This window comes from Ruditapes philippinarum, unplaced genomic scaffold (genome assembly GCF_026571515.1).
Source record: "Ruditapes philippinarum isolate M1 unplaced genomic scaffold, ASM2657151v2 ctg1962_1_1_1_1, whole genome shotgun sequence".
Classification (NCBI taxonomy): Eukaryota; Metazoa; Mollusca; class Bivalvia; order Venerida; family Veneridae; genus Ruditapes; species Ruditapes philippinarum.
In genome coordinates this window covers 8,299-33,743 of record NW_026861420.1, presented here as the reverse complement: position 1 = coordinate 33,743, position 25,445 = coordinate 8,299, and the positions used below count along the sequence as shown (strand labels likewise).

Genomic DNA, 25,445 nt, shown 5'->3' with positions numbered 1-25,445 from the left:
CTCTAGGTCAAATACTTTTTAAGTTACGTGCGACACATGTTGAAAATTGCAAAATTTTACTAAGTCAAGGGCAATAACTCTGAAAATACTAAAAATATCCAGACGAAAATACCCAGGTGCACAACTACACATGCTGATCAACATTCCTGTAAAGTTTCATGACACTAGGTCAAATACCTTTTGAGTTACGTGCGACACAAGTTGAAAATTGCAAAATTTTACTAAGTCAAGGGCAATAATTCTGAAAATACTAAAAATATCCACACGAAAATACCCAGGTGCACAACTACACATGCTGATCAACATTCCTGTAAAGTTTCATGACTCTAGGTCAAATATTTTTGAGTTACATGCGACACAAGTTGAAAATTGCAAAATTTTACTAAGTCAAGGGCAATAACTCTGAAAATACTAAAAATATCCAGACGAAAATACCCAGGTGCACAACAACACATGCTGATCAACATTCATGTAAAGTTTCATGACTTTAGGTCAAATACTTTTTGAGTTACATGCGACACAAGTTGAAAATTGCAAAATTTTACTAAGTCAAGGGCAATAACTCTGAAAATACTAAAAATATCTAGACGAAAATACCCAGGTGCACAACTACACATGCCGATCAACATTCCTGTAAAGTTTCATGACTCTAGGTCAAATACTTTTTGAGTTACGTGCGACACAAAAGTGAACGGACGGACGGACGGACAAGGGTAAATCTAAATGCCCGCCACTAACATGGGGGCACAATAAAGATGAAAGATCTCTCCTGCACTCGTGCACCGGCTTCAATATCATTCATATCACTAAACCATCAATGTCCGAATGTAAACGATTGCAGTATTAAGTACTGCATCAAAATCCGGTATACTTTCAGTTGTTAATTTCCATTTTCTGTTTTATATGGTAATCGATTGTACCTAAATAGGTATCACTAAAATGGGGTATGTCCTTTAATTGTATTTAATTGAACTGGACATAAAGAAAACGCACATATATCTTTGACATTTTAAAAAACAAAAGGCAGTTGAACTCATTTTACATAGTAAGTAATTAAGATGATTAACGATTTTCTTGCCCTTGCCTTCCCCGCTGGCGGTTCATATCCTGCCAGGTACTTTGGATTCCTTTAGACTGTTCTTCTAAGATGCTTGATTGTGATATCATATAATGCAGGGAGGGAGCACCTGCTGTCCTTCTCTGACAGCCAAGCTAGAAAGTCGCCAAATTACATTTTACTGTGTCGGTGTGACTTAAACCCAGCCATGAAAATGGAATAAAAAAAATCTTTGTTATTTATTTTAAGGCATCAGTGTTGAGAAAGCAACAGATTAGCATATATCATCAATATCTACATCTTGGCCACGTGGGCTGGTCATGTGGGCTCAATAGTGTTGAATTACATGTATAACAATATTATCATAACATCATACAAAGGAAAAAGAAAAACAAAACCATGAGTTCATTGTCTTCTTCATCTTATTAAACTACAATAGCCACGGCAAACTATATTTGTATGTAATTGATATCAGCTGTAAATTTACCACATGGATGAGGTACTAGTACATTCTTAAGTCGCTTTAATCGCTATCTGATGCACTAAGTACATTTTATTTGTTTAGAGACATTCAAATATACCATGATTGTAATATTCCGACAAGGACACTTATTTATAAAATGTATAATTACATAATAATGGAGAAATTCCCCGACACTTGTTACATACCCTTTGAAATGAAGCAGGAAAAAAAATAAGATTTAACAAAGGATAAAAAATTATTTCAATATAACTAGATGTAAATAAAGAGAAGGAATTTTGGATACCAGAAAGTTGTACTTTATAGTTTAAAAGGAACTTTGTATTGTGAACAATGATAGCCATACGAAAGGATGGAGGATGGGCTTGGTGCATATTATTGAGTGTAATATGCTGTCAGACAATTCTAGGTGGTGTTATATTTTCAAGCGGAATATTCTATGTTATTTTTAAAGAAGCGCTTAATTCCGACCCCGTGGTAATCTCATGGCTGTGCTCTCTACCGATGACAATGTGGTATTTTGCATGTAAGATTATGTTTACTTGTTCTTTTAGCCAATTTCAATACATTTTTGGTCAAATCTCGTCGGCCAGTTCACCATATTCTATATGATTGTATCGAATCAAATACCCGTTTTGCCGGAAATAATACAAAAAAAAAACAACGGTAACTGAGGTCCTTCTCAATCAGTTTAGCTAGGAAATTCTCTTATGACCGTCAATATTGACGAAAATAAACGACAGGAACAAATAAAATGCAATGTAAGTCTATTTGTACATCTTTATTCAAACAATTGGCTATTCGTTTTTAATTATACACAAACTTATTCCTTTTTAGGTCCTTTTGGGAGTGTTATCACAAATAGATTTGGATGTCGGAAGTGTGCTTTTATTGGTGGTATCATGGCAGCAGCAGGATTAATTCTCGGATTCTTTGCTGAAAGTATTGAATATCTGTTCTTCACTCATGGGTTACTCACAGGTATTATATGTGTATCACATCTTATTTCTTATTTTAAGACCCGGATATTCAGATCAGCTGAACAATTATACTACAAATTGTATAACATATTTCTGCTACTATTATTTGTTACCGCGCGAATATTCAAATATCGCAACAACACGACTTTTTCCCGTTTGTCGTTCTAAACTTCAAAACTTTTTGGCATATCAATTTTAATTTTCTATTTATTTTACGAAGGCCGATAAATGAAAAGGTAAAAGATAACTTTGGTGCGACAATTCACACTCACGAATGATTGGCATGCGATTATAAAAATGGAGAGGTCTCATATAGTTGTGTAAATATTTTGTATGACATTTTATATTTTCCAGGTTTCGGTCTGGGTTTAAACTATATAGCTTGCATGGCTGTGATGAATATATACTTTGACAAATACAAGACCATAGCAACAGGGATAGCATCGACGGGACATAATATAGGACTTATTGTTTATACACAACTAATGAACAATTTGCAGGAAAACTACAGTTGGAGAGGAATGCTCTTCATTTTAGGGGCGTTGTCTTTTAATCTTTGCACATGTTCTACTGCCATGTTTCCACTGAAGTCAGGAAAAGTATCAATGATTAATGAAGTTAAAGAAATACAATCTAATACAGTTAAAAAGAAAGAAAATGTAAATTTATCTTTGTTTAGAAAATTATCTTTTGTATCATTTTGTTCAAGTAATATATTTACTAATTTAAGTTTAGGTATTTTCATTTTGCATTTGCCATCTTACTCAAAAGAAGTTGGGTTTACTGAACAGACGTTTGGAACTGTGTTGATGGTGTTTGGTGTAACTACGTTTGTGGGGAAAATTGTATACAGTTTATTAGGCCAACATCCAAGATTGGACGAAACTACATTATATACGTTCTCCCTTACGGCAACAGGAGTGTGTATATTTCTTATTCCAGTATTACTGACTGAGACAGGGATGCTAACACTATCGGGACTTGTTGGATTTTTCTACTCTGTTACTGGAGCACTACTCCAGGCTGTCATCTTTAAAATAGTGGGATACGACAGGTTCGCTGATGGCGTTGGATTATCACTTCCATTTAAAGCGGCTGGAAATCTTATCGGAGGTCCATTGGCAGGTATATATTAAACCCTTGTTCCTTTGTGTACGAGTTGCAATATACCGCGTTTACGGTTACAAACATCACCAATACATGGATAAAACCATTGTATTGTAAGTCATAATTCAGATGCGCCATAAAATTGTTTCTTTAAATATATCAAACGAAGTAGTAAATACATAATTATATTGTAACTTCAAATTTCATAAAGAGCAGATAAAGAGCTCTAAAAACAGACAGCATTGTTTTTGATTTTCCGTCATGAAAAATTTATACAAATAAAGTAAGCACACATCAATAGTATTTATTTACAAGTCGTGTATGAAATGGCATGAACGTGATCCATTGAATGCTTAATGATTACCGCCGTATGGATACATATGCAGCGGAAGTTTATAAATTCAAACTTTTACCATTCCATTTTTAAAGTGTTGAATTTTGCTTAAGTCCGTGCCAGGAGGCTCGGATGGAAGCTTGCAATTATCACCACCGTCAACCACTTCTTCGAATCGAGTCAAGTCGTTTAGGGGCTTCCTTTTTGAGCTATTTTGTTACAATTTCTAACAAAATATTTTTATTTGACTTGTAGGGGTCCTACTCACCATCACGGGAAAGTACACTTTTTCTTTTTATCTCTCGGGCATATGTATGACGGTGGCATCTTTTCTTATGTTTCTGCCTCTGTTAAGCCATAGACGTCGAGACAGACGGGAAAATAATAAGAATTTCAACACTGTTTATGAGATGAATATATCCAATGACAAGGAACAGGCTAATGGACTGTATGCTGCTAATGGGGCACTCAAACCGACATTTAAACCTTCTCTTGGCGACGAAGAGTGTGACAGAATGTTATAAGAGTGTGAAAAGAGTGATATATGTAGGTAGATTGGAGGCCGAGATGATAACAGTTATAAATAGAATGGAATTCATATAACGTGTAATATGCAAGACCTACAAAGGATAACCTGTGAAACGTGTCACTTTCCTTAAAAGATTATCATTTAGATTTAACTTTTAGAATGAACCAGTAAATCTGGTGGTAAATTAAGGTCACAGTTTGCTTTTTTAAATTTTCAACAAGAAGTTTCAGTTTCCCTATTTTATATTGTTTTAAAGATCTCCTATAGATCTCGTACATCTTTTATTATATAAAAGTATTTCTTATGTAAGTATGAATACCATAATAATTGACAGAATTTTTCATGTTTTAGTTATTTAAATGTGTTAATTTCAGATGAATGTTGAATATCACTTGTATTGCTCCTGTTTCTGTATATTACCCTCAGTGATCTTTCACTATATTTTTTTCATGTATTGGAAAGACTTCTTTTTTGAAAAAATCAGTCAAGTTTTAATGACACTTTATACATGTACTATTTTATTAAAGCTTGTACCACGATACAACATTTTTTTATATTTTAATTGATGACGGATAGAGTATATATTATTTAATAATGACGTAAACGTTTATAGACTATGGTTTTAATATTGTTACAGAAAATAAATGTGCCTGTCTTTTGATAAATTAAAAATGTTCAAGTAACATCTTAAACTATCTTTTGTGTCTAACGTTGTAAACGTTTTTTTTTTTTGTTTTTTTTTTTATTTCTGACGATGTCAATGTAGTCAAAACTAGTAATGCATGTCTCCAGCACAGTTTGTCTGCCTTGTTTGTTTGGTTTCACTTTCACTTTGAGTGCAATTGTTGTCGCTGTTGTTTTTATTTTGTTGATTGCATTTTGTATTACACACCAACAAAGAAACAAATATCTAAAAGATGCCTTGTTAATTTTGTTATGTTTATACATATTAGGAAGCTGTTTGATTTAACACTTATTATAGTTAAAATTTGCAGTCTTTTATGACTGATTCATTCTATATGACTCTCTGTTTTATTTAAAACATTCATCAAAGTGAATGTTTAACTATGAAATATGGTTCATAACTGCGCATTATCTATGTAAACATAATTTTTCCATTATTTAACATTCGTATGTATAACATATTTTGAAGAATAATTGTCCTTTAAGTTAGTGACTTACGCTTTTCATCACTGGCAAGCAGATTTAAATTAGTTATATATATTTTTAAAAAGATTGACTTAGGTAATTGTTGTAGACCAATAATTGATAATGTCGAAAACTGTTGATTACACATTATCAAATTCCCTTCATCGAGTGGATTATTGACTTTTTGTGTCATATTAAAATACAAAATTGAACACAATTATGGCAAAAATATCAAGTTATATTATTTTGATTTTTACCAGTTCAATGACCATGTTCACTTTCCTATTCAAAAGTATATTACCTAAGAGACAAATGAGGCCTGAGGACATGATTAATACCAGTTATTTTTGTGGCAAACAAAAGGATATCTATGCCAAATAATCGTACTTTCACACAATATGTCTCAAAGTGTTCGTTAGGTCTAAATCAATCAAGTGAACCCTGGGCCGGTGTCAATATTGAAATAAGGGACACGATTCATATCAGTTTTGTAAAGGGCATTAATGCAATGATACATGCTAAATATCAAAACTCAAAAAAGGCATTGTGGTTTCACACATTGAAACTTAAATGCGTATTCCTCTGTGCCAATTTTGATTAAAAAAAACCCAAACAAGTTTTAATCTTTTTCTATCGCTTCAAAAGATGCAAAGCGGGCACGAAATTTTGAAATTCATTTAAAATTACTAAGTGTGACCTTGACCTGATGAAAGTCAAACTTGCACTCTACACATCGTCTCATTATATTTAACATTTCTGACCACTAGTTTAAATTGTCAGAACAGATACGAAAACTGTTACCAGACGGACGATCGGACGGACGGAAGACCAAGTATAACAGTCCAGGTCAATTTTTCTGTCTTATGAAAATGATTACATTAACTGATTTAAATGTGTTTAAACGCTTGCACGTTTTTTTTCTATTTATAACAAAATGTAAGGAAAGATCAACAAAGTAGGACGACAACTATGCAGTCCCATTTGTCATGCACTAATACTTAAAGAAATAAATATTTCGACATGTTATTAGAAGTGAACATCGTATGATAAATCTTTCTATAAGGTTATTAAAAGATACCACAGAAAACATTATCCGATGCTATATGAATAAATCAATAAAACTTATTCAAAAGAAATCCTGTAAAATCATTAAAATAATTTATGAGATTTATCACTCATGTCAATGTCAAAAGTTTTTTCAACCCTTCATCAATTTCATATTTGATACATCTTAATGTTTTAATCTTTTGTAAAATATCTTTAACAACAAAACAACAGTAATGACATAACAGCATGTACGTCTTGAAGACGTAGACTTGCCTGAATGTTACGTTGTTTGGTAAAAATGTTTTTATTACCTTGTAAACTCGATTGGGGTATTAAGATAATAAAAGAATAACATTAGATAAAATATTTAGCACATTTAAAAACTTCCTGGCATTTTAGAAATTTATACTATATTTTACACAAACAATGACAGATTTTATTTTTTTTCTGATAATGTTCATCAAGTACACTTTTAAGGATCAAATTACAATTCTAATGAAAACGTAAATGTTAAAGCTACATGAACAGTAAAAATTCAAAGCATTTTTTTAAGAATCAAAAGCAATTGTTTGCACTTTATAAATAAACACGATAAACAAATATGTACATGACGTTAATTACTACATAAAAGTAAGAATTCAAAGTATTTTAGGACGCAGAGCAGTTTCTAGCCTTGAACAAACACATACAAAAAAACAAAGATGTACAGGTCGTCAAAAGTACATGAAAGTGAAAATTTAAAGGATTTTAAGAAGCAAAGCAATCGGTAGGCCTATACAAACACATACAAAAAACAAAGATGTACAGGTCGTCAAAACTACATGAAAGTGAAAATTTAAAGGATTTTAAGAAGTAAAGCAATTGCTAGCCCTATACAAACAAGTACAAAGAACAAAGATGTACATGATAACCTTTTGTGACATTTACCGGAATGATTTGAGCAGCATATGGATTTAAACACAGTCAAAATGTTCTTTTTGATCGCTAGATTGAAAATAATACCAGCTGTTCCTAATACACCTGCAAGGAAATCATCTTTTGCATCACTGATAAATGCTTTGACGTGGTGTATCTGGTCATCAGCTAGGCAATAATATGAAAACAGAACTAACAGCAGTAAATCTAGAGCTTGGCAAATGGTTGTTATCACGTTGAAAAACAAGGAAATGGTGTCCATCATACTGTTGTCATCATTTTGTTCACACAATGAAAGTGCACTAAATATATACTCTAGAATGCCGAAGAACATTTTACTTATCACAGATGCCATGAAAATCCAATGATATTTATTTAGGGCAAAGTCGCAGGGCTTTTTCCCCGTTGATTCAATTTCTTCATCGTTTTTACGTAGTTCGACGAAGTTAATCCAGTCAAATACAACACTTGTAACAAAAAGACCTACTCCAAAAAGCCACAGAAACGCAGAGCAACATCTGTTTGCCATTTTTTGTACCTGAAAGTAAAGTAAAAATCCTGCCATAACACAAGTAATACGAGATGGAGAATAAGAAAGGAAAGGAACGTTCACAGACGAAATAATGTTCAGTCAAACAGGTGGCACACTAGAATGATACAAAGAACAGCCTCTATAAGAAACTAAGCAGGGCAAAAACAGGAAAAGAGTAAGATTTAAACACTTCTTATAGGGCAATCAGAAAGAAATGAAAACCTGAAATAGGAATCTTAACACGGCGGGTGGTGCATTATAGAAACTGACACTAAAGCGAGAGAGGGAATTCGAATAAAAAGAAGGGGCGATAATAGAACGATAACGGAACCACCATTGGACATTCATAAGCAATTCATAATCACTATTTCAGCAGTTTTAGGTGCACCAGTCCTTACACTAGGTATTTAAAGAAGGTATATCACCACGAAAATGACATTTTAGACAAAAAAGAAAGAGAAGAACTAGTCACGTCAAGCAATACTTAATATTTATAAAGTCGGGTATATCTACATATGATAACACAAGCTGTGAAAAACTTTTAAAACTAACTGATAAACTACATTACGTACATGATAACAACATGCATGTATGTATATAGATAAATAAACAAAATATGTTAAAGTAAAATAATTAGCAATACTGTGCTCTCCAGAAAGTCTATGTGCAAGATCCCTTCTTGGCAGTCGAAGGAGCGTTGCATATGTGTTCATTCCATCTCGATAAAGGACTTAAAACCCCTTGCAAGATAAGCAGATAAATGTGTCTGGTAATATAATTACATTCAAAGGAAGTGTTATAGAATTGCAATATAAAAGCTGAACCACTAAAACGTTTATTTTATTATTTCAAAGACATGATTATATAGTTATGACAAGTTAAGTGTTAAGAATTACGCTATTTTGAATTAAATAACACAAATATAATATACAATAAGTTGGTCAAATATTGATATATCTGATAAATCACAACAAATAACAAATGGTGGGTCGCAGATGCAGAAAGAAAACTAATATGACATTCAATTTGTTGAGATCTAGTAAGCGAAATCTTCAAGAAGTAAGCGTTCTTGACGAATATTTATTATGTTTGATAAATTATACCATCTAACTGATACATGGAATAGAAACGAACAGTACATATAGCTCTAACCTTTGATATACAATAGTGACTTTGCCTCAAGTCATATGTGGCAAACGCATATGGTACTTTACATTTGAATTAAGTATCATAAATATGCTTCTTAAATGAATCCATAGATTTCGAACGAAACCGCTAACTGACGGAAAAATAATATGAAGGACTAAGAGACACATAGTCATAAGGTTACCAGAGACATAATATTATCCAAGTGTATGACAGTTAGAATAATAATGACAAGTCTATGTACATAATATGACAGAAAATATGTGAACATCTTTGAAATATTTTATTTTAATCATTAGATTTAAAAGGAAAAATACAAAAAGCCACTTACACAAAATTTAAGTGTTATCACAATCTCACTACTCTTGACGGTTTGACATTTGTTAATAGATAAATAATCTATTATCTTTCCCTTTTTTCAAATCATTTTCGGAAAACCGTTACGAAACACGGATTTTCCAACATGATGCAGATATTAATGAATAAAAAAACAGCACCTTATCGAGTAAGCTTAACGATTGTATCTAAAGCAAAGTTTCTTAATCTATAGAATTAACCATTTTTGTGATAGAACTGAAAAGGTGACGTAACAATAGTGACAGCATGAATTAACTAGAAATTAGATTAAGAGAATTTTATAATTGCTGCATAGATACGTTCGTTCATTTGTTAAATATTAATAGGCTTAATGAAAATTGTAGGTACATTAGTTTGAATAAAAGCAATGAGGTTTAGAAATTCCTTCTCAATATTAGTTGAATAAGTAACTTGTCAATCTTAAAGAGAAAAAGAAAGACAAAAAACAAGGCTTTTTAACTCAAACTGTTAATTGATCCATCAAACATGCAGGTTTAAGTTTCTTCTGCATGATGTACATTATAATAGTCAGACAAACTTACATGTCTTCCCAGAACAGGAGGCGGAATAAGGCAAGGATAAGGAAGAAATTAATGACATCTTTAATTGGTTAAAACTCTCCATTAGTTGAAACCATCTTTGAAGGCAAAGTCCCTGCAGTCCTTGCTGTATGTCTTGCTATCACCTTTACGTTTTGCGCATCGTTTTCTTAAATGTTTCGTTTAGAATCTGTGACATGTTTATCGACGTCCAGATAAGGGTTTCCTCAACTTCTCATTCAAGAAACACAATGCTTCAAAAACAAATGAAAAACAGCAAATATTAGTTGTATAATGTTTAAATAATAATTTAAGAGTATCACATGCAGAAAGTAACGTTATATGTATGTGAAATTATTTGTCATTAAGTGTTACTTCTTTCCACTAACAAAGTAGTATTTTGACTTCAATACAAAATACTAAATTACTATAAATGTACTTATTTCCAAAAAGCAACAGAAGCAAAAGATGATTTAGGTAATAACATTGTAGCCAACGAGTAACTTGTTAGAAACTATAAAAGGTTACCAAAAATGAAAAGACTTTTGAGAAATTAAAATAACAGAACTCCTAAGCAAAATGGACCTTTAAGTCTTGCCCTACCGACCTCTATAATGCTCCTCCAGTATGGTGAACTCTTTAATTTCAATCACGTATTTGTTATCTGTTTAAATACACGCACTGATCAATACTTGTAGAGCACAAAGATTAATAGGTCGAAGATAAATCGAATGTTTAAAAAATGTCGATCTATCATTGTAAACTATGCAGTCATTAGGTTATATCAATTGTGCGTTGCGTATGACCTCTTGAAAGATAAAAACTATCGACTTCCTGAAGATTGCTCTAAATCAAAATGGAAATAGTCACAGCCATGTTTTGGACTATATTGTTATTTATATTTTCACAATTAGAAGGTTAGTCTTTCAATTTTATAGAAATACCTTAATTAAGACATTTCCGATTGTGTGTTTAAAATAATTTCGCTTTTTTCAGAGCTTTGTCAGTGATTATGGTGATCATTGTTGTGGAACCGAAATGGTATTGCATATTTCTCTAAATGCATATATTGTATGATAATTTTCTTTAGATTTTTTTTATTTAGCTGGAATAGGTTTTAAAATTGCAACAAAATACCGAAATTTTTGTTAAATGTTGTTTTGTTTTGTAGTGATTTAAATATACAGATGTTCAATTTGATTAGACATTAAAAAATTAATAAAAAATAGAAATACAGACATATGTCTACAGCTTGTTAGTTTTGTTTCAAGGATACGAGGCATCTGACAAATGTTACTTCTCATTTCCAAAGCATAGTGCTGATACGTTCTTGTCGAGTGGAAGGAGACCTTCAAATAACTATTGCTGTAAAGGATCTGAAAGCGTTTTTGAGGAATGCTGGAAAGAAATCCCTCCATGTTTTGTAATAAGTTACACCTTTATACTTATTCTACGGTGACACTAAAGTAACATCCGTATAACTGTTTTAATTAATAGAAAGTAATAATATTCCGAAATTACGATTTTATTTCCGTAAAAAGCAAAGAAATGTTATTTTAAAAACGTTTTTTTTTTAATTCGCAAAAAAGGTAATCATAGATCCTAAAAACGAAATAACTTTTCATTAAAGGTTATAATATTTCGTAAAAAAACGTTATGGTGTTTCGTTTAAATGATATAACATTAGAAAACAATAGTATGTTGATTCGTAAAACAAGTTTTATTACGTTTTTTAAGGTATTCACATTTCAAATTTACATGTATGTATTTAAGTATTTAACAGTTTTGGGGAAAGAATATCGTATCATCAGATGAGTGATGTTTCAGATATCTGAGGTAACCTGCCAAAATAGCGGTACATGCTTACATGATGGCGGATGTAAATGCAGACCAGGGTTTACAGGGCAATATTGCGAAATCGGTAAAATGTTTATATATTCTAATTAAAATACATTTCTCGAATTCGGATTGACATTTTGTATATCGATGCAGTTTATACAGTGAAGAAGCACATAAGTAACATTATATTTCTACAAGATGGTTACCTACGCATTTGCACATAATAAATTACTGCGTTGTTTTCATAATGGCATATTTCTCTTTTTAATTGTCATTGCCTCAAAAATAAAAAAATAAGTCAAAAGTGATACCGCTATGACACATGTATGATGACTTTATGTTTGAAATACCTTTTATTGCGTTTAATGTCTTATGTTATCTTATTTACATGAGCCTTTTGAAAACAGTCTAATTTTGCTAGGTCTTTATATGAACTTGTCGTCAATAAATGTTTGCCATATTATAGATTTGGCACAGGAGTGTATTTAAATAGCTTTAAAGCGTAACACTATAAACGCATCAATGCAAACTGAATACGCAGCAAATATAATATTATCTTCGTATAGATTCAATATTTAATTTATTGAAGTCGCTGAATAAAACAATGTTATACTCTTCAGACTATTGCATATGATTTTATTTACTCGTTCAATAAAGTTAGTGTTAAACCTACACACATTTAATATCTTCTATTTTACAAATTGCTTACATGATATACAAGACATTAAATAGCATGGCTGACATAACTATTTCATCTAGGCTACTTGTATTTTCTCTCTATAATCACGTCAGAAACCTGTATAACTGATATTCTAACACACTTCACATATTTTTCCCCCATTATACATATAGGACAGTCGAAGGCAATATTACACGATTTGCGCAAGGCATAAAAAGTAATGCTCATACCACGTCATATGACATGAAATATGACGTCAATTAATAAAATTAACATCAGGGGAAAATATCGTTTCTTGCGTAGTAGTATAATAATGCATGGAAAGAACTGATCAGGCGGAATGCTGAACTATTTTTTAAGAAACATGTTACATTTATGATAATATTTATTTCAGAAAAAAGTGTATGCTTGACATCTTTTTTTAAGCCATATCGCATATAATGTGACATTCGTGACGCTTCTTATTTCGGAAAGCCATATTTTTTAAAATAAATATCATTAATATCATTTTATTAAAATTGTGATATACGTAGATCTTAAAACGAAAACAATGTTTTATTGGTTATTCGAAGATTTTAACAAATCAAGTGACATGTGCATATAACTATTTCATGCAAACTAACGTTGAGAGAATATTAATATAAAATATTTCAAATGATGGCTCTATGACAATTTTTCGCCAATATTTCCTAACAACCCTCGTACATTTCAGGCATAATGAAAATGAAATTGAAAAAGCAAACTTTTCTTATATCTGTCCTAATGTGTATTTCATTGTTTAATAAGACACACTTTATTTTACATAAATACTGTTTCATTTTAATTCATTTGTAACAACTATACTTACAAAATACTAGTATCCTATTCATTTTCCGTATTCCGTTTTTAAATCAACATTATATTTTTATATAATTATGACGAATCTTTAAAACTAGGTAAATAAATTAATCATTAAAGGCAATAATTTCTAATGAACAAATATCTGCTGTACTTTTAGAAATAAATGAATGCACCGTGCAACCCCGTTCCCCGTGCCAGAACGGTGCTACTTGTGAAGATAGGGTCAATGGATCCCATTGTGTTTGTCCTCCAAGAATGTATGGGGTTTTGTGTGACACAAGTAAGAAAACACTTAAAAAAACTTACAATAACTTTGTCAACTTTCATTTGAATATAAACCATTTTTAAATGTCAACTGTAATTTTCATGACATTGAATTTTAATAAATCAAAAAGAAGTCGGAATTGATTCAGTTAAAAAAGGATAAAATACTAAGTATTTCGGATAGATAAACTTCAAGTACACTAATGACGTTAAACGGTAGACAAATACATATATAAACAGTTAAAAATATAGTTTAATTGAAAATATGTATGCCTACTGAGTCAATTCCTCTTTACAAAATATTGTATAAATGTATGCTTATATTTTACAGACATCTGTTATCCTACTCCGACAGAAGTTGTCTTTTTTATTGTTATAGTCTATTTCTATATTTTACAGATATTTGTCACCATATTCCGTCAGAAGTCGTCTTTTGTATTGTAATAGTCTATTTCAATATTTAACAGATATCTGTCACCATACTCCGGCAGAAGTTGTCTTTTGTATTGCAATAATCTATTTCAATATTTTACAAATATCTGTCATTCTACTCCTGTAGAAGTCGTCTTTGTATTTAATAGTCTATGTTCATTCTTAACAGATATCAGATTGCGGTAGATATTGACTTTACTTGATTTTAACAATGTATGTCAATATTTTACAGATATCTGTCACCCTACTCCAGCAGACGTCGTCTTTGTTTTAGATTCATCAGTAAGCATGACAGAGGGAGAATTCAAGAAACAGTTAGAATTTGTTGCAAATTTCAGCAGTAAAGTTCCTGTTGGACCACACGACTTCCAAATTAGTGTAGTAACATTTTCATCTGATGCACATGTAGAGTTTTATCTTAACCAGTATAAAGACAACGTTTCACTTCATGACGCTATAATGAAAGTCAAGTATAAACGTGGGACAACGCGTACCGACAAAGGTCTGAAAGCGGTAAATAGATATTTTAGTGAAATTGTTATATTATTTCAATAAATCGATACCATTTATAATTATACTAATATTGAAATTTAACTTAATTATCATGCACCCAAATCAAATCAATAAAAATATACGCACCTAATTTTTTCTTAACAATTTTGTATGTAGATATCTTTGTAATTTTTCTCCTATTGATATAAATATTTCACTAGGTTAGAACAGAAGTATTCACGGTTGGTCATGGCATCGGAATACGCAAAAATGGTACAAAAGCTGCGAGATTTGTTTATGTCCTTACAGACGGCATGTCTATAAACAGGGCCGACACTAGAGCCGAGGCTAGTGAATTGAAAAAATATGTCGATGCAATTGCAGCCATTGGTAAGAAAAAATAAAGCAAAAATAAAAAATGTTTCTTAACTTCTGCTTTGAAAAATAAAAATAACCAAAAACCACACACAACAAAAATAATCGTCTGAAATGAGTCTTATCGAGAATTCATATAAACAATTATCTTCGCTTTTGTATGCATTATGCAAATTTTAAATATCTTATTTCAGGAATTGGAAACGAAGTTTTACATCAAGAACTTTTGGACATTGCTTCCGATCCATCGTTTGTTTACTCTGTTAAAAATTTCAACTCTTTGTACACCATTCTCAGGCAGCTGGTTCAGTTGTGTGATGGTAAGCATTTTTAAATTTGTTTTAAACTTACAAATGTTTTAAACTAAAAAACTTATCTTGAATGACTAACAAAATAATCTTATTTTTTTGACATAATAGTTTTGCTTTTGTAAAACAACATGCAGTTTAAATACAATTTTGACATTCACAAGATTGATGTTTTTATTTTAGTTTATAAATCTTTTCAGAATGTGAGACAAGTATGGCGTCAGATGTAGCTATCCTTTTAGATTCATCCTATTATATAACAGCAGAACAGTTCACTTTAATGGTTGACGCTATTATGCATATAATTGACACCATGAACCAATTAAACGTTATTGGTAACCATGTTAGTGTGGCCACATTTTCTGATGACATCAAAAGTATAATGAATATGGGAGAAACGTTCAACAAAAATGTCATTAAAAGTAAGGTTAACATGGTCTCAAAGTCGCCTGATGAACATCAAGCACAATTACATCTTGAAACCGTGTTTGCATATGTCAGGGATAAAATTTTCAACAAAACATTTTCAATGAGGGTTGCAAAGAAATTTCTCCTAATTTTCACTAATGGTAAAGCTCATGTGAACAGCGAAAGCACCTTTGAAAGTGAGAAATCTAAGTTAGAAGCCGACGGAGTAAATATTATGGCCGTTGGCAGTGGAGAAGACGTTGGCATGAACGGGTTAATCAAGCTTGTTACTGATAGGTTTAATGTTTTTGTTACTAGTCATGACTTGCCAATGAACAATCTAGACGTTTTGCAATCTGAATTTGTTTACAGCAAATGTAATCTTACAGGGGTATGAAACTCAACGTCGTACTTTACGATGTGCAAAGTGGGTCTTATTGGTATCAGTAAATATTTTATCTAAATTAATGATTATTTGATCATGGAAGGGTTTACTTCAAAGCTCATTATTTTGCTTGAAATGAAAAGAAACTTCTACAAATCCAGTTTTCCTTTGAGATAAAATTGGCTAACTTGATCAATTTTTAATCTTAATTGTTTTCAATATTTGTAAAATCAATTACTTTAAAAATGTAGTCGACCGTTTTAAACAGTAAAATGTTATATTTATGTTTCACTCCCAGTCAATAACTTAAAATGAAAATGAACATTTGAACTCTAAGATATTTCAAAGTTGATATGTTTATATTTTTATTTAATCCTGTTTGATATGTTTTCCACTTTCAATCCTAATGTTTTATTTGCTAAATATATCCCATTTATCATTTAAGATAGCTTTCCTAGAGATTAAAGAATGTAACGTAAAATGTTTAAACTGCTAAAAATACTTCCTTTTGCCGAAATTGTTGTCAATTACCTAATTTATGAAAAACTAGGAGATAACTGATAACAAGTTTTGTTTGCTCATGATTTTTTTATCGAAATATAATCCAAACCCGTGGGCAAATAGATAGTCAAATCTCGTGTAATTTATCATCAGATTGTGATTATTTCAATATCTTAGAGATAATAATCGATCTGGATTTTTTGTGTGTAAAATTCCGTCCTATAGTTTAAAATGACACTAAAAACAAGTTATGTCTTGATTTATTAAATCTCTAATTTTCATATCCATGTATATTGGTAGACAGATTATATTTTATACAAATTGTCTTGAGTTTCCTCATGTTTTGTTATTGATAAACGAGAGCTGACTTTTAAAAACGTAGACTTTTGCTGTTGCTTAAAGAGAGGTGGTTAATATATAATCAATCATACAGTTATTAATCTAAATATTTATTTCAAATTATTTATTTATTATATATTTTACCAAATATTGTAAGCGGGCCGTGCGGTTCTTTGTCCGTGTTAACGCAGATGTGGCACACGCGGATTTTGCGACATGTGTTAGTTCTATAATGTTTTAATAAAACAGAGATAAAAGTGTGAAAACCGTGTACCAAAGACTCGATAAAGTTTAATAAGCGAATGACGATTTTAAAAGTTTTTAAGCCATTTGAAAATCTATTTTGTTTTCAAATCAACAACACGACAAGGGTCTTTGATGGCGTCATCGACACGCGCCGGGTAGACTATAGTGATCTTTTTGTTTGTGGTTTTTCAAAGAATGAATATGTTTTACTAATATTTTGTAACAATATTCTTCAACTTTATGTTGTTTGTACAGAATCCATCGGCAGTTTAGTACTGAATGGTGTTTATTGGCAGTTTAACACTGGTTTTATTCTTCTTTGTGTATAGTAAAACAATCACAAATCATGTTAGTATAAAATTTGTGTCTTTGTTTTTCTTATTTCAATTTCAAATTTTGCGTTCAATATTATAAGTTATTTGTCAAAAATTAAGCTGTAAATAGATAACTGTAGTTCTTTTTAGTTTAAATCAATGTGACAATTCCCTGTGCAAGAATTTTGCTACTGGTATAGATGTGCAGAATATTTTTCTGTTTGTTTTTTTTTCTTCCAGAATATAAGTTGTATCGTGGGACAAAAATTGATTCAAATACCAATCATAAAAAGCTTTTGATAAATAAAATTAAATCATGTCTTAGGCATATGAGTCCTTTAATGCTTCAATGCGATTGGTCCTTACTATCATTTTGAATATGGTCGGCTACTGCTTGAGACGTTAAGGTGCGTAACAGATATTCTAAGTATAGGTTAGAGTGCATATTGGGTGTTCTTCGTAAATAAGAAAGCTTAAAAGGAGCGGAGCTTGCGAAGCGACTGTAGCTTTCTTATTTACGAAGAACATCCAATATGCACTCTCACTTGCTTAGTGCTCCGCCCACTTGCAATTTATAATATAAAACGTCCAGTTTATATAAAATCTGTTCTATTAAGATTTGAAACCTGAAAATTTGAAATATCCTCGTCGGTGATTGGCTTAAAAAAATTGGCGAGCAATAAATTTCATTATCCCTCAAGAATAAATACTCAATAAATGAACATTTGTTATGTTGCATTTGTAAACGTCAAAACTATCATATTAAGCCGCATCTGCTGTAAACTTAAGATAATTCATTGCCAAAAACACTGATACTGACATGGTTCATTAAAATATAGCATGATGAAATGAAATTTCGTAGAAAACTTTAAAACTCATTTACTGAATTTACAACATAATTAATCAGGTCAATCTATCCCTTTACAAGACAGCACTTCATCTAATTCGTTCTGCGCAAAAGTCGATTTAATGATCAATTTCTTATTTGAAACTCCTGAGTGACAAATATATCTGCAAATAATTTCCTTACAGAAACAACATCAAACACAAACAATAACACTACGTAATTTAAATATTAAATGATAACATGCTTTTTAAAGTCCTTGTATAACTATCAACCCACTTTTTTACAACTTTATCACAGTTCTTAGGAAAAGTTTAAGACACTCACTTTAGACAATATGAACAAAACAGCCTTTATCAACTAAAGATTTTACCAAATATTAATGAAACATAAATAATTAAAAGACTACCGGTATTTTATTTTAAATGTAAATAATTAGAATAATTTTCGGAGCAATGCAATTGCTAGTCCAATACAAACAAAGATAAAAATCAAAGATGCTCATTATAACCTTTTGTGCCATTTACTGGCATCATTAGAGCATATAGCCTTTAACACAGTCAATATATTCTTTTTTATCGCAAGGTTGAACATGATTCCAGCTGTTCCTAATATGCCTGCAACAAAGTCATCTTTTTCATCGCTGATAAATTCTTTAACATGGTGAATTTGGACATCATCTAGACAACAATATGAAAACAGTACTAGGAGAAGCAAATCCAGGGCTTGGAAGAATGTCGTTATCGAGTTGCAGACCAAGGATAAAGTGGATTATCATCATTTGGTTCTTGCAACGATAGTGCACCAAATATATACTCTAACATTCCAAAACACATTTCACATATCACAAATGCCAAGAAAATTTTGTGATGCTCATTTAGTGCAAAATCACAAGATTTTTTTCCGGTTGATTCTATTTGTTCATCATTTTCACGGAGTTCGTGGAAGTTTTTCAAGTCAAATACAACACTTGTGGTGAAGAGAGTAACACCTGCTACCCATAGTAACACAGAGCAACACACATCAGCCATTTTATGTATCTGAAATGAAAACAAATAACTGTTATTCAATAATGAGAGAAATAGATTAACGGTTATATGAGAGAATCATAAAATTATTTGCTATTTCATTATAACGAACGAACGAGGAACATTGGGTTTATCTACCAATCAATAATTAATCGTGATAATCAAGTGAAACCGCTAGAAAGACAAGTTTATTTTTCAAAAGTGATAGATCATACGTACACTTCTTTGCTCAGTGTTATCTATATTTTATGGATATAAAAAACAGGAACAAAGACAATCTTTCAACCGAGCATGTTTTGCAATGAATCACTCAATGTTCATCTATACGTTATTCGTAACTGTTTCGAAATCAATACTCTTTTGTTTGAAATCGAATGGCATCTGGTCCGAACTTCCGTCAGAGCAAATATTTTCAGTTTCAACAGATCTCGGTTACCGCTGATAATTGTCGGATAAGTAGTCGGCCACTTGCGAAGAAATTGGTAATTGCTGGTTAGTTATCAAGAGGTAGATCGACCGCGAAATTACGACCAAAACATGTGTTAAAATTGGCGTTAGACATACAAACAGTGAAATGTGCATGAGTGATAATCAAATGTGCAAATCTCTCATGCCAACATACAAGATTCAAGTATCTTAAGCGCTATTTGTGCTTCGATCCATTGAACCTAGAGTTATTAACTGAACCTCCATCTATATCATTGTACATTGTATATTTACAAATTATTATCATTGTCATGAGATTATTATCATACCATTTTTATGAGTGTAGCGTGTTAGTTAGCACTCGAATGATTTTGTTATAAGCTGTGATAACATCATCTACAACAGCTTCCTAACTTATAACATAAATGTCAATATGAATATGTTTTTATGAAAACAAAATAAGAAAAATTATTTCATCTCATCATTATTATATCAGATATGTTAAAAGGGGTCTTACCCAGTTAAGATTCTTCTCCCATCGCACAATATTGATAAACTGATTTGTACTGAACTATATCATTGTTTTTATTCAGTTATCAGAAAACTGTCAGTCAGGGCTTTCCATGTGGGAAACCATTACCCATGTTACCTGCCTTTTTATCATTAAACCTATTTTGGTACTTTTATTACTTAATTTCAATAGATAATTAGATCTTTTACTCGGGTTATTTCGCGAATAATTTCTTAAAATGGGTACAAATGTTTACACTTAAATACATATGAGAAATGTGTTTAATTCAGTTCTGCTGAACTTAAAAAGCATTACATTTTAAATGACATGCTATTATACATGTATATACAGCTGCAGTGTATTTTCATTGGATTGGTTGAATTTTAGAAACATTATTGCAATATAAATGTGTCAGTAGTTAAACATTTTTTAGTATATTTGTATTATTCATTGTATGCTTTTGAGTGGATAACTGATTCTCTGTGAAAATTACATTTGATAATTTCACAGTGAAAATTATCAAATAATAGCTGCCGGTTTCTTTTTGCCGCACCAGTTTTTGGCAAATTCAACCCCTATTTTTACGCGCTTTAAAAAAATGAAAACTATCTTAAATTGTCATATTTACTAAATGGTTTAAAAGATAATATGTTTTGTTTTTCTATCTTTAATACTTTTTTGTAAAAATGCATTGAAAGTTTGCATTTGCCATGGCAAAGTGTGTTTTGCCATGGCATTTCGGCATTTTGCCATGGCAAATAATTTGCCATGGCAATTTAGAATTGCCATGGCAAGATTTTTCCTACTTTTGCCATGGTAATTATTTTTTTTAAAACATCACAAAACATTCTAAAACTTATCCTATGACATGTTATTGGTGCTATTGTTATGTTTTTATTGCAATCTCTAATTTTTTTCATTTTGCCATGGCAAATTTTTGCCATAGAAATGCCATGGCAAATTTCTTCCATGGCAAAATTTGCCATGGCAATTCCATGGCAAAAAATTTTTCCATGGCAATTCAATGGCAAAAATTTGCCATGGCAAGTCCATGGCAATTACATAAAAGTTTGCCATGGCAAAATATTATCAAATAAAAAAAACAACATTTTTTCTTTGAATTTTTTTTTTTAATTATTAAATTGCTTTCCAAAGGAAAATATAGTCAATTTTTGTAAAATGTTTTAGTGTCATTAAAAATGGTCTGTGGAATGTTTTAATTTTCAATTTTATTCTGATGGTACTATAATTACCAGGATTGGCAGGAGGGTAAGAATTAAGTGGCCCATCATCAAATCATACGAATCAATCCTGCGCAGATAACCAGTTGCACAGCATTATTCAATTATTTATGACATACATTGAAGAAAATAATAGTTTGCATGCATTGCTCCTTAAACAAATGACTGACAGCAATTTATATTTACATTATATTTATCTTTATTATTTATATTTATATTTACCCCCACCCAGCCAAAATCACATCTAAAATATTACCAATATGGGCAATCTTCATGAAGGTGCAGCATACCTCTAGTAATTCCGGGCCCGATTTCCTAAAAAAATATCACTTACACGCAGTGCAAGCTATGCATTTTCAAAAAATGACCAATAAAGTGTCTGTCATGCGTTTAGATTTTTCACAAAATTTATCTTGTTTGGCGGCCAACTGTCAAAGCTTGATTTTCAACTTTTTCACCTCCATTCGGAGAGTCACAAATACATACAAAGCTACCAAAATGCTTAGTTTTGGGTAAAAAAACAACAAAAATACTGCTCGTTTCCTACACACAAACGAGAAAGAATTACAATGACAGAGAAATATCAGAAGTTTCCAGTACCTTCAAAACACCATGTCTGAGTTATTAAAAAAAATTGATCGGGTCCATCATTCGAATATGTTCCCTGTCCCCATATTTCCCGTCGATAATTTGTATAATATTTTTCTGTAAAATATGATAAACAAAACCAACAAGGAAAGAAAGTATGTTTGCGGTGGTTTCCTCGTTTATGTAAATTTCGTTTTGATTCGTTATACATATTTGAAAATGTAAGCAAACGATTTGATTCAAGGAATTAATATAGGGGGGAAATATATTTGGAATTTATTCGAAATCGAACATCGAAAAAACGGAATACGAATACGAACATTCGAAAAAACAGAAGGAAATGTTGTTTTTTTGCTTACTTTCAAATTTCAATCAAGATCGTAAAATTAAACCATTGGACCTTTATTGACCCGGTGTTCATATGTTTTGTATAACCGCGTGACTCATCGACTATTGCCCCAATTTATTGCTGAAAAAAAGTTGTGAGATATTAGTTAATCAAAAAGGCACCTGTTTCACAGTAATAATTTACTTGTTAAAAAAAGTATATAATGTAAAATTTTCCGAACTTTAATTATCTTATTTATTGTTTTCTGTGCTATAATATCTAGGGGCGTGAGGGATGTTTCCCACTTTTTCATTATCCCTCATGTATAGACTAAAATCAAACCGAGTCTCAATTTTCAGGGTAATTTTGTTTTAAAATTCTTCCGGGGGAAATTATTTTTCCCAAAAAATTTTTTTCGATCAATCAATTAATTTCTTCAATTGTAAAAAAGAAAAAAAAAAGGTTTAAAGATTTTAATTTTCGGCCTTTATAAAAAGCACGGAAATCGTCTTTCCCTCAAAGGTAAAACAACGCCAAAACTTGAAAATGTTAATTTATTGCCCTTTTTTAGGGACGGTAATTTTAAGTGCAAACACCTTTTCTACGCCCCCGGCACCGTCTTAAGCAAATTTTCACCCCATTTTAAAAAAAAAGGGGTTAAAAAATTTGAATTTTAAAAATAAACCAAATGTACCCAAACCGCGGGTATCATGGAACCTTCAATGTGACACAGAAGTGCCATTCCATGAAAAGGCGTTAGTATTGTCCCCAAGAATAATCAAAAGGGGCTGCAAGCTCTGTTTTTTTTTTTTTTTTTCTTCCCTTTTTTTTTTTTTATTTTTTTTCTGGTATTTTGCATCGTTGCTATCGCAATCGTACCTGTATATTCTAATATGTATTTTCCTGTATATCCTGACATGTCGCTAAAAACAGCATTTTAATTGATTAAAAATCATATTCATTCCGCGTACATGTATTGACAATTTCTATAAGCCAACGCTACTTTTTTAAACTTTGAATGCGTTTGTAATTTGTTTGATACTTGTAACCAAAATATTTCTTTCTTTTTACATCGCAAGTATTTTAAGCTGTTTTGGAGAACTACTTATATATATATATATATATATATATATAATATAATATATAATATATAATATATATATATATATATATATTATATATAAGTATATATATAAAACATGTGGACACAGAATTTAGTATAGCAATGTTTCTTTATCTCATCATATTTATTTACCTGTTCTTTTAGAAATAGTTTGGCGCGCTTCGGTTTACCAAGTAATCAAAAAAAATGCCCCATCTTATATATATTTTATGAAAATTAACGGTGTATAGATACAAGGAGGTTAAAATTGGTAGGTATTGGTAGTTGTATATTCGATTTAATGGATATGTAGCAAGATAGATGTGCTCTTCAAGATTGATTCATGTTCGTCCTTGCGAAAAACTGCTTGAACAGTTAAAAACTACTGAAAATTGCTGACCTCTCTATTTTAGATAATTATATAGATAAAATTATGTATAGATTGTAAATTTCTAGTACATGTTAAGCCCATCGCACTATCGTAATTGTCCCATTGCCTTATCGCACTGTCCGGGCATCGCATTATCGGCATCACACTATCGCATTGTCGCACTGTCGCCATCGCATTGTCGCCATCGCACTATCGCATTGTCGTAAATCGCACGGTTGTATTGTCGTCGTTTGTTCTATATCGCCCACTGTCTTATTGTTGCCCTTCTGGATTATAAAGTATAACTACGATGGCCCTAACGGATATTCCATAGTAATATGCATAGGTTCAACAGTCTGTACGTTGTTACCACTTTATCAACGTTTTTCTTCGGAAACACCACAAGCATCTGCGCTGTACGTAGTTCAAAGTCGATAGCACCACCTGCCTATGATCTTATTTTGTAAACAAATGAGGGGTGGGTGGGGGTTGTTGAAAAACTTCCCGGATTTTCACCACTCTGTAAGTGTAACAGCCATATTGAAACCTAATTTAACCGGTACTGTTGAACTGTTGTTTTGAAGTGAGGAAAATCAAAAAATTTCAAAAACGCATTTCTAATGAAAGCATAACACATGTTTGATTTTATATCGTTTATTAATAGTGTTCTTTGGATAAAAAAGCAGGGTCGAAAAAAATTTACTTATCTGTAAAATGGGGCTTTATCCGTAGCAAAATCACCTGTTTTTATTTTGAATCACTGTCCCTTTTTCGGAAAAATTATTTAGTGAACGGTGGTCAAGGGTCCACTTTAACGGTTTTAAAAACATTATCATTTTGTTTTTAAATTATCTTAATTCAAGCAGGCTTCCATAAAAATTTTAAAAAAAATTGGGCCCAAATTTTTTCCCAAACTGGGGGCGTAACCCCAAGTAGGAAAAGGGTTGTGTGGAAAATCTTTAGTTACATATCAATCCCAAGCAGCCGGGTTTCCCGGCCCCAAAATTTTTTGTATAATTATCAATCGATTAAGAATTTCTTTTTTTTTCTTGTTAAAAGATTATTTAGGCGCTGTGTTATTTTCTATTAACTTCTCATTTCACTTTTTTTTTTTAAATGTTGCTATATCTAGCAAGTTGGTGCAAACCTTTGATACGGAATGCATACATGTACATAAAATTGTTTCAAACCTATAGTTAAGGTTGGCATCGAAAAACTTATTGCACTGCAAAAGTACTACATTTGTTACCTTATATATAATACACCAATCACAGAAATAAAAATTATTATTTACCGGTATATATAAATTATTCGAAAAATTATAACAAAAACCGCCTTTATATTCCAATTAATTTGCATCTCATTGTAAAAAATAAAAATAGGGAAAGGAAAAAGGAAAAAAAAAGGTTTGA

General features: G+C 31.3%; 2 protein-coding genes across 2 annotated transcripts; both read left to right on the top strand.

Moving 5' to 3' along the window:
- Positions 1–1,330: 1,330 nt before the first annotated feature.
- On the top strand, positions 1,331–5,159 carry LOC132715570 (monocarboxylate transporter 13-like). The gene is made up of 4 exons (XM_060698581.1): positions 1,331–2,064; positions 2,376–2,519; positions 2,873–3,643; positions 4,215–5,159. The coding sequence occupies exons 1-4, from the start codon at positions 1,872–1,874 to the stop codon at positions 4,481–4,483; spliced, it is 1,377 nt and encodes a 458-aa protein (XP_060554564.1). The 5' UTR covers positions 1,331–1,871; the 3' UTR covers positions 4,484–5,159.
- A 5,751-nt stretch (positions 5,160–10,910) lies between these two features.
- On the top strand, positions 10,911–17,020 carry LOC132715562 (collagen alpha-5(VI) chain-like). Its single transcript, XM_060698573.1, has 8 exons — positions 10,911–11,090; positions 11,445–11,596; positions 12,001–12,094; positions 13,689–13,811; positions 14,460–14,740; positions 14,941–15,109; positions 15,289–15,414; positions 15,603–17,020. The coding sequence occupies exons 1-8, from the start codon at positions 11,030–11,032 to the stop codon at positions 16,205–16,207; spliced, it is 1,611 nt and encodes a 536-aa protein (XP_060554556.1). The 5' UTR covers positions 10,911–11,029; the 3' UTR covers positions 16,208–17,020.
- The last annotated feature ends 8,425 nt before the right edge of the window (positions 17,021–25,445 follow it).